The 9314-nt window shown below is 48.4% G+C and overlaps 1 protein-coding gene across 1 annotated transcript in view; it reads left to right on the top strand.

Moving 5' to 3' along the window:
- The first annotated feature begins 5363 nt into the window (after positions 1-5363).
- LOC131697499 (ectonucleoside triphosphate diphosphohydrolase 2-like) overlaps positions 5364-9314 on the top strand; it is a 10469-nt gene continuing 6518 nt past the window's right edge. The window contains exons 1-3 of the mRNA XM_058986664.1: positions 5364-5699; positions 7915-8032; positions 9267-9314. The exon at positions 9267-9314 is cut by the window's right edge and continues 103 nt beyond it. Coding sequence (XP_058842647.1) covers positions 5583-5699; positions 7915-8032; positions 9267-9314 — 283 coding nt within the window. The 5' untranslated portion in view covers positions 5364-5582. The remainder of the gene's footprint in view (positions 5700-7914; positions 8033-9266) is intronic.

Here is a 9314-nt window from a genome sequence, read left to right as displayed (position 1 = left end):
CCGCACAAGCGCTGATTTCGTCAGCCCTGCTGTTTTGTGAACTTCAAGCCATTGCCTTCAAAGCAAGCGTTTGTTGAGCCCACAGACCAGACTCCTCCTGATTCTAAAATGAATAACCAAAAAAAAAAAAACAGCAACTCCAGACTACTAAAGAACAATACATGGCCGAGTGGTTTATTTCTCAACACACACACACACACACACACAGGCGGGTCTCTGAGCTGTGCCCTTCTCAACACAGCACCCTCACAACAACACCCTCTCTCTGTGTTACATGCTGAGAGCACCACAGTTACATGGGGTCCGTTCCTCTGACAAGCTGCACCACAGCTGTATTTATAAAAGCATGGCTGCGAGCAATTAAGAATACGACAGCTCCATTATGGAAGAAGAAACTGGACACCAGTTTCAGACTGAATAAACAACCTTGCAACGGTAACGCGGTGCTCACATGCACACACCCCCCTCGCGTGCACGCATTCCTTAAGCAGTTATTTTGGCCTTGCTTATTATCATGAGACGTTCCCAGCCAGGCTGATTCAGCCACATGCACGTTCTCCTCACCCTGACTCTCTCCGGTTTCCTGCTACAGCCGTGTCAGAAATCCAGCATTGCTCTTCTCCTAATCCCTTATCTAACATTCCTGGATCAGGATCCCACGGTAAAAGCAGAGCACAGCCTAGAAAATGGATTTGCATTAACATCGCGTCACACCCCTATTTTAAAATCCCTCCTGATCCAATCAATTGTGCCGCCTCAATAAATAATCAGACTCCATCACTGCAGGCACTTCCTATTGGTGACGATTATGCAGCCTGTTCCAGGAACGTCCGCTCATTGACTTGCATGGCCGTTGTGCAGATCAGAAGGTTTCAGTTGTCTTTCTGCGGGACGTTTGCAATCTGACAGTGGCTTTGAGGTGTGGTGTAAATTGTGATTTCAGTTTGGCTTCAGGATGAAGGGACAGACTGTGATTATGATCCAGCGCTGATGAAGCCTGGGCTGATTGAGACTCAAGGGGTTCCCTCCTCGTGATACACCTGGTGCTGCATGGACGTGATCCTGCAGACCTTCAAACACTCCCTCATAGAGCCTTACTGATCAGAACGTGCTGCAAGCCAGGCTTCAATATTATCCAACACACGTCTTCATCTGCTGGGGGTCTAAGGGGGCCAGCGCTGAAATGGGCAAGTCTGAGTCTTTAGATTGACAAGGAAATGCTGTAATGAAGGTAGTGTACACCTCTGTCAAGACCAAGCCCACAGCGTGCCCTGTAGCACAGTGCCTTGCTATACACCAGTGCAGTCAAACATGCTGCACTGCGCCTGTGTGTTTTCTGACCTGTCTGTGGATCTCATTGCACAGGCGGGTGACTTGTTTGCTCTTCGAGAATGTCCTCCAGCCCGGGGAATGAAGGTTGCTTGTTTGTTTGCTGAAGCTGAACTCAACTTCATCCTCTAAACAGTTGGGCTGGGTGGTGCTGCTTCTCTCGGACGCATTCATTTTCAATGGAACTCTGACTCTGTGACGGGACGCTACACATTCTGCAGCTATTAACACGCCTCCTCTTTTTTTCTTTCAGAAGAACCTGCAGTTTCTCTTCCTGGCTCTTAAGTAGGAAACCCTCTATATTATCTGCCAGTCTGAGTCAGTATCTCTCTCTGAGCTCTCTGTATCTTTCACAGTGAAGGATGAAGTGGGTCTCTGTTTCAATCTCTCCACTGTTGCACTGGGTACAGATTCTGGCTTCCCTAGGTTTCCACTGTGCTCTATATCTATATCGACTTTATAATACCATACCTCTCTGGAGTTTATAATGCCATACCTCTCGAGTTTATAATGCCATGCCTCTCTGGAGTTTATAATGCCATGCCTCTCTGGAGTTTATAATGCCATGCCTCTCGAGTTTATAATGCCATACCTCTCGAGTTTATAATGCCATGCCTCTCTGGAGTTTATAATGCCGTGCCTCTCTGGAGTTTATAATGCCATGCCTCTCGAGTTTATAATGCCGTGCCTCTCTGGAGTTTATAATGCCATGCCTCTCTGGAGTTTATAATGCCATGCCTCTCTGGAGTTTATAATGCCGTGCCTCTCTGGAGTTTATAATGCCGTGCCTCTCTGGAGTTTATAATGCCATGCCTCTCTGGAGTTTATAATGCCATGCCTCTCGAGTTTATAATGCCATGCCTCTCGAGTTTATAATGCCATGCCTCTCTGGAGTTTATAATGCCATGCCTCTCGAGTTTATAATGCCGTGCCTCTCTGGAGTTTATAATGCCATGCCTCTCTGGAGTTTATAATGCCATGCCTCTCGAGTTTATAATGCCGTGCCTCTCTGGAGTTTATAATGCCATGCCTCTCTGGAGTTTATAATGCCGTGCCTCTCTGGAGTTTATAATGCTGTAGCTCTCTGGAGTTTATAATGCCATGCCTCTCTGGAGTTTATAATGCCATGCCTCTCGAGTTTATAATGCCATACCTCTCTGGAGTTTATAATGCTGCAGCGCTCTGGATCTTTATAATGCTGTAGCTCTCTGGATCTTTATAATGCTGTAGCTCTCTGGAGTTTATAATGCCATACCTCTCTGGAGTTTATAATGCTGTAGCTCTCTGGATCTTTATAATGCTGTAGCTCTCTGGAGTTTATAATGCCATACCTCTCTGGAGTTTATAATGCTGTAGCTCTCTGGATCTTTATAATGCTGTAGCTCTCTGGAGTTTATAATGCCATACCTCTCTCTAGAGTTTATAATGCTGTAGCTCTCTGGATCTTTATAATGCCTAATGTGTTACCATGCTGTCACTGTGCTTTATTACACTTTGCTAGGCTTTTACTGTGGGAAACTTTCATAAGGGTAGTGTTGCATTGCCAGTGCTGGGATTGCTTTGGTGTTTTTCAAGCTTTTCTGTAAGAGAAATGCAAGGGCTGTGTCTTACTTCATTCATGAATACAAAGCCTGCCGCTTGACCGCCCCCCCATGTCAGACAGACATGGAAAGCTTTTGTCTCTTTACAAATTGATTACTGCCTGCCTGGTTTGATTACCGCTTCATTCTTCACTCGCAGACATTCCCAAAGAGTTTGCAATGGCACTCTGGGGCCTGAATTCTCTGAGACTGCAAAGTGTGTTCTGTTTTCTTCTGGGAGGACAAATCCCGATGTAATGACAGATTAACGTTGATTAAGAGTTTGACATGAACGAGAATGGCTTGAATTACAGAGTCTCACAGGACACGGCCGCGCTCGTTCCCAAACCCTTCACGTTACTCGCAGAGCTGCTTCTTTCTCAGCAGTGATACTCTGGCTGCAGTGTTGGGCATCTCATTCAAACCATCCCAGGTCATTCCTCCTAAATTCGCTTTCTCTCTCCCTCTCCCTCTCCCTATGTCTCTCTCTCTCTCTCTCTCCCTCTCCCTCTCCCTATGTCTCTCTCTCTCTTTCTCTCTCTCTCTCTTTCTCTGTCCCTCTCCCCCTCTCTCTTTCTCTCTCTCACTTTCTTTTTTCTCTCTCTCTCTCTTTCTTTCTCTGTCCCTCTCCCCCCCTCTCTCTCTCTCGCTCACCCTCTCCAGCAATCTAAACAGTGGGCCCTGTGAAAGGGGTCTAGACGCTTCACATTGTGCAGCCTGATTGAATGAAGAGTGGAAAATGTCATTCACGCTGTTTCCTCATGAATGCAACACTTTACTTCTAACAGAGGGGCTTCCTGTGCACAAGACCGCTTTCATCCTTCACAACTTGAGATCAAGTTGGACCATTTAGGATGATTTTATGCAACCAAATAAGAGATTCAAATTGAGTCCTGCCAGATCCTCGCCACTTCACTGTGTGAGTCACACACGGCTCTACACACACACACACACACACGCACACACAAACGGCTCTACACACACGCACACACACACACTGCAGGTCTGTATTCAATGTGAAAGAACATGACAGCCCAGGCCTCTGCTATTACCTTCAATGAAAGGCTGTAGTCTGGAGCTATGCGTCTGATTCATTATTGGAAATCCCAACTTCAAAGCGGTATTTCAATAGATCATACAGAACTCTCGTGAATGCTCTAGCAGTAAACAGGTCTGCAGCACGCTTTGGTTCAGCTGTTGTCAGTTTTATCCAGCTCTCCAGAGGCTTTGGCTACAGTTTGGGCTCTTCTTGGTCACACCCGGTTCCAGGTGCACGCTCTCTCTGCTCCTCATCACTGTCTCCTACATTTCAGTTATGGAACTGACACATTCAGTGTTGGGATTGAATTACGGTTTAGTTAGTCCAATCAAATGTATCGGATCTCCTTCTCTTTGTCTATAATTATCGAAGTGAAATTCACATCGAACGTTTTAAGGATATGAACCAGGACGCTAGTAGCAGCCACGAAGCAGACTGGACTGTTCTGTCCACCCACACAGCAACAGCAGCAGCACCAGCTGTGCGATGCAGGGAGATTCCTCCCAATGCGTTCAGCCCAGATGCAGCGCTTGCTGGACCGCTGGAAAGAGGAGGGCTGCACTGTGTAATATCTCACCCAGAGCTGAGGCACGCTGAAGGCAGGGTACAGCTGCCTGAGACACAGGTGGTACCCCTTGCACGGAAGCTAGCCACACAGCAGTCATTTCGATTTCAGTAGAAACAGGGGACTGGACTGAGATAAGGATCTCTGCTTTACCTGCTGGGCTGTGCAATAATACACTAAGGCAAGAAGATACCCTACAGATTTATCTGCCGTTACACCTCAGTGTTAGAGCCTAGCTTGGCATGCTTTTGAGACCTTGTCATAATCACAGACAGCTGACCCGGATGCCCCTGTAACGTGGCAGATGTGCTTGGCAATGCAATACCATATTTCTATACCACGCGTTTACCCCCTCGGGCTTGCCAGGCTTATCAGTGTCTTTATTATTATTTGTTTATTTAGCAGACGCCTTTATCCAAGGGTCACACAATGAGTCAGTGGCTGAGGTGGGATTTGAACCGGGGACCTTCTGGTTACAAGCCCGTTTCTTTAACAACTGGACCACACAGCCTTTACCACAGCTGGGGTTGATCTGCGTTTGCATTGTAAACCAAACCCACACAGAACTGGAAGGATCCAACATGAAGATTGGGGAGATTCTTCCTGTCTTTCTATTGCAGCACCATTCTGTTTAAAAACGGATTAGTCTGACAAATGCATTTATTCTCAGTCAGAGCACTACACATATATCATTAATCAAACAAACGTCTGGTACGGATTTCTTTAATATATACTATATCAGATACACCGTCAATGCGGCAGCCTCTTCAACTGGAGGCACTTAATTTACTTTGCACACCGGCTTGTCAGCAGAGCCAAACTTTTGCAGAGAAGGGGAGGAGGAAGAGGAGGAAACAGCATCACGCCCCGCACAGATCCTTACAGATAACACAGCCTTCCCTCGAGCACTCTGCTCTGAGCTTCCTGGTGCTGAACTTCAGCGCAGGCTTGCTGCAGCTGCTAACAGTATCGCCGCCCCGGCTTTCGTGCTGCACAGCTCACCTCCACGTGCGCGCCTGCATCCTCTCTCCGCCTGCGTTCAACAGACAGCCCGGCGCGCTTTGCGCAAATGGAACAGAAAGCTGGTGTTGCGTGCGTCGCCGCTTTACTCCTGCTCGCTGGAGTGGTCGGGATTATACTGCTGGCGGGTCCCACCAAAGACGTGAGGGAGTCCCCGGATTACAAGGTAAAGTCTAATGACAGTAGAGAGCAGTGTTACAGTATGGATCCGGGCAGCAGTGTGGAGTAGTGGTTAGTGCTCTGGACTCTTGACCGGAGGGTTGTGGGTTCAATCCCCAGTGGGGGACACTGCTGTTGTACCCTTGAGCAAGGTACTTTACCTAGATTGCTCTAGTAAAAACCCAACTGTATAAATGGGGAATTGTATGTAAAAATAATGTGATATCTCTATAATGTGAAATAATGTATAATGTGATATCTTGTAACAATTGTAAGTCGCCCTGGATAAGGGCGTCTGCTAAGAAATAAATAATAATATGGTACAGGTGAAGAGAAAGCGCAATGAGTCTCCCTGGAATGAAAGAATAAGAGTCGCATAATTAGGTTGTTTTTCTGAGTGCGCGTCATCATGGTACAGTTGCAGCTGCAGGTAGGCGTTATCTGTAAAGAGATTAAACAGGAACCATTAAAAACTGGAATACACTGAACTCCAGATACACCCTGGCCGCATCACAGTTTGTTTTTTCAACATCTGTTCACTATTTGGGAGTTCCTCTTAATGTCGGAACCCTTCTTTATCTGTTGAAGGGGTTGTTGTCAGTGCAGAGTCTCCCTTTATAAAGAAGTCGCTCTCCCATAGCCCAGGGCCATGCTTTTCATTGTGAGCAGTGTGCAGCGCGGCTCTGTGATATTGCATTGAGGGAGCTCGGACCATGCCATGCAGTGTAGATTGAGGAGACCATCATTGGTTTTGCAACATCCATTAGCGTTTACAGAACTAGAAGTAAACACCTTAACAGTAGTTGAGTTGCCTGAGTGGCTGGGCTGCTGTTCTTCTGTCGATAGAATGAAGCGGGTTCCCTTCAGATTGCACAGTGTAACATGTAGTAGAGCTGCCTCACCTGCAGGGGGGGCTCTGGTGAAGGGTTCGTGGGTGGGGCAGGCTGCATGCGTTAGATGCAGATGTGTTCAAGTGCTAGTGCGTCTCTGCAGCAGAAGATCTCAATGATTCCTCATGTCGAGAGTATTTCTCAGTCCAGCAGCACTGAGCGGTTGATAGTTACGGGTGACTCTTCCAGATGCAGAAGCTCAGTTTTATCGTCTGGGGCGGCCGGAGAGCTGGAAAGGATGCCAGTCACTTTAAAGACTGGATGTGAAGACGCTGTGGTTTTGATTCCAGGAAGGGTTCCTGTGCTTCAGAGTAACCCGGTCAGTGCGCTGCGTTGAGGGCAGGCTTGTGCTTTCCAGTGTGGGAATCATCGCCACCCGCGTCAGTGGAGAGGAGGGCAGGTTTGGAACAGTAATCAAACGCTCTTGTGAAAGCAGCCAGACCGGTCCAGCTCAGCCCCACAACAGTGCTGTCGTATTCTCTCTTCAGATTTATTGTCTGTGTTTCAGGGGGAGCCCCCTGGAATGTGCGGGGGCTGTGTGATCCTCCAGAGCCCCAGGGGGTTCGGGGTGGGGGGTTGGAAAGAGAAGGGAAGGGCTCAGATCACTGGCAAGCAGTCGGAAGGGTTGGCAACATGCCCCCAGCTTGGGAGAAGGGCAGGCCTTGTTTAGATGTGTTCTCCTCTTCATGGCATAGAAAGGGTTCTGGAATGCCACCAAGGTCATGGTGGTAAAACATTCCTCTCGGTGGCTTCTCTGGACATCTGGCAAGTGATCCGGGCACCAGATAAACCGCACGGTCCCTGTGTGTGCTCGGACATCACAGTGCAAATTGGTCGCAGTCCCTGGTTCAAATTGAGTAGCTGTGAAAAGGAAGGTTATAAATCTCTGTTTTATTACATGCCCTTATTTAATTAGGGTGGCTGAGCTTGGATAGTGACTAGAAGGAACAAAGTGAAACACCGGCACGCTGATGAAGGAAGGGCTGGTCACCTTGACTCCCACCTCTCTCTTCATTGGCCTCCAGGGCAGTCGAGCACTGATTTGAAGACTGCTTTTACCAGCAGGGTGTGGGTGTGTGTGGTGCTTCAGATGGAGTCCCACCTTGCTATCAGCCTGGTCCCTCTGTGCACTCATGTGGAGTACCCCTGGAACACCTTGCTGCAGCATGCAAAGGGGATCCTGTGTCTCTGCTGCTGTTTCATGTAGGAGGATGTGGCTGTGGTGCGGTGTGTGTTGAGAGCAGCTTGCTCGTGGAAGGCGCTGCGTGTGGTTGTTGTTTTTGTAGCTGATGAGATGATTCACACGGACCCCGCTGTGGTTTTCTCTTGCAGTATGGAATCGTGCTGGACGCTGGCTCCTCCCACACCGCCATGTACATTTACAAGTGGCCAGCGAACAAGGAGAACGACACGGGCATCGTGAGCGAGCACAGCCAGTGCAAGGTGAAAGGTGAGGCGCCTGGAGGAGGGGGTGTGTGAGAGGGGTGTGAGGATGAGGGTGTGTGTGTGTGAGTGTGTGTGAGAGGGGGTGTGAGGGTGAGGGTGTGTGTGTGTGAGAGAGTGTGAGGGGGGGTGAGGGGGTGTGTGTGTGAGAGAGTGGTGTGTGTGTGAGGGGGTGGGTGTGAGGGGGTGGGTGTGTGAGAGAGTTTGAGGGGGTTTGAGGGGGTGTGTGAACAACTAGTTTGCCGTGTTCGCGAGCGTGTGATCTTTCTGCAACCTCATTTGAATACTGAGAAATATGTTTGGTAAAGAAATGCTTCAGGCAGCAGGTAAGAGGAAGAGCTGAGTCATGAGTCAGGGCAGAAGAGCCCAGGCGGACAGAGAGGCCCCGGCCTGGGTTTGGTTAGCACTGCTCAGAACACCAGGACGTTTCTGTCATGTCCCTGGAGTGCAGAACTGCGCTTTGAAAGGTGTTTGTCACACTCACACCAACCACCTGCCTTCAATATATCATTTAATACCAATTCCACTCCACTCCCAGCCAGGATAATCCTGTGTAATCACCCTGATGAAAGATTCCCACGGTAAAAGCACAGCCCAGGGACAGCATGGTAAAGCACAGGCAAGCATGGCAAAGAATAGGGAAGCATGGTAAAGAATAGGGAAGCATGGTAAAGAATAGGGAAGCATTGTAAAGAATAGGGAAGCATTGTAAAGCACAGAGAGGTGTGGTAAAGCATAGGGAAGCATTGTAAAGCACAGAGAGGTCTGGTAAAGCATTGTTAAGCACAGAGAGGTCTGGTAAAGCATAGGGATGCATTGTAAAGCACAGAGAGGTGTGGTAAAGCATAGGGAAGCATTGTAAAGCATAGAGAGGTGTGGCAAAGCATAGGGAAGCATTGTAAAGCACAGAGAGGTGTGGCAAAGCACAGGGAAGCATTGTAAAGCACAGAGAGGTCTAGTAAAGCATAGGGAAGCATTGTAAAGCACAGAGAGGTGTGGTAAAGCATAGGGAAGCATTGTAAAGCACAGAGGTATGTTAAAGCATATTATTAACATGATAAACAATTGTACGACCATGAGGAATAAGCATTGAGAAATCTCCCTAATGAGCATGCAGATGCACTGTGGTAAGCTGCTCTGAGAGCACAGAGGATCACAGAGCTGAGCTGTGGATATACACTGCTGTGTGCAATAGGGGGTCTCAGGGGGTCTCATTCCCTCCCCTTCGCTTGTGTTCACAGGGGCTGGGATCTCAAGCTATGCCAGCAACCCTCCTGGGGCAGGACAGA

The sequence above is a fragment of the Acipenser ruthenus genome, chromosome 15 (assembly GCF_902713425.1).
Source record: "Acipenser ruthenus chromosome 15, fAciRut3.2 maternal haplotype, whole genome shotgun sequence".
NCBI classification, from domain to species: Eukaryota; Metazoa; Chordata; class Actinopteri; order Acipenseriformes; family Acipenseridae; genus Acipenser; species Acipenser ruthenus.
The sequence above is the reverse complement of the archived record's forward strand: the minus strand, read 5'-3'. Positions and strand labels throughout refer to the sequence as shown.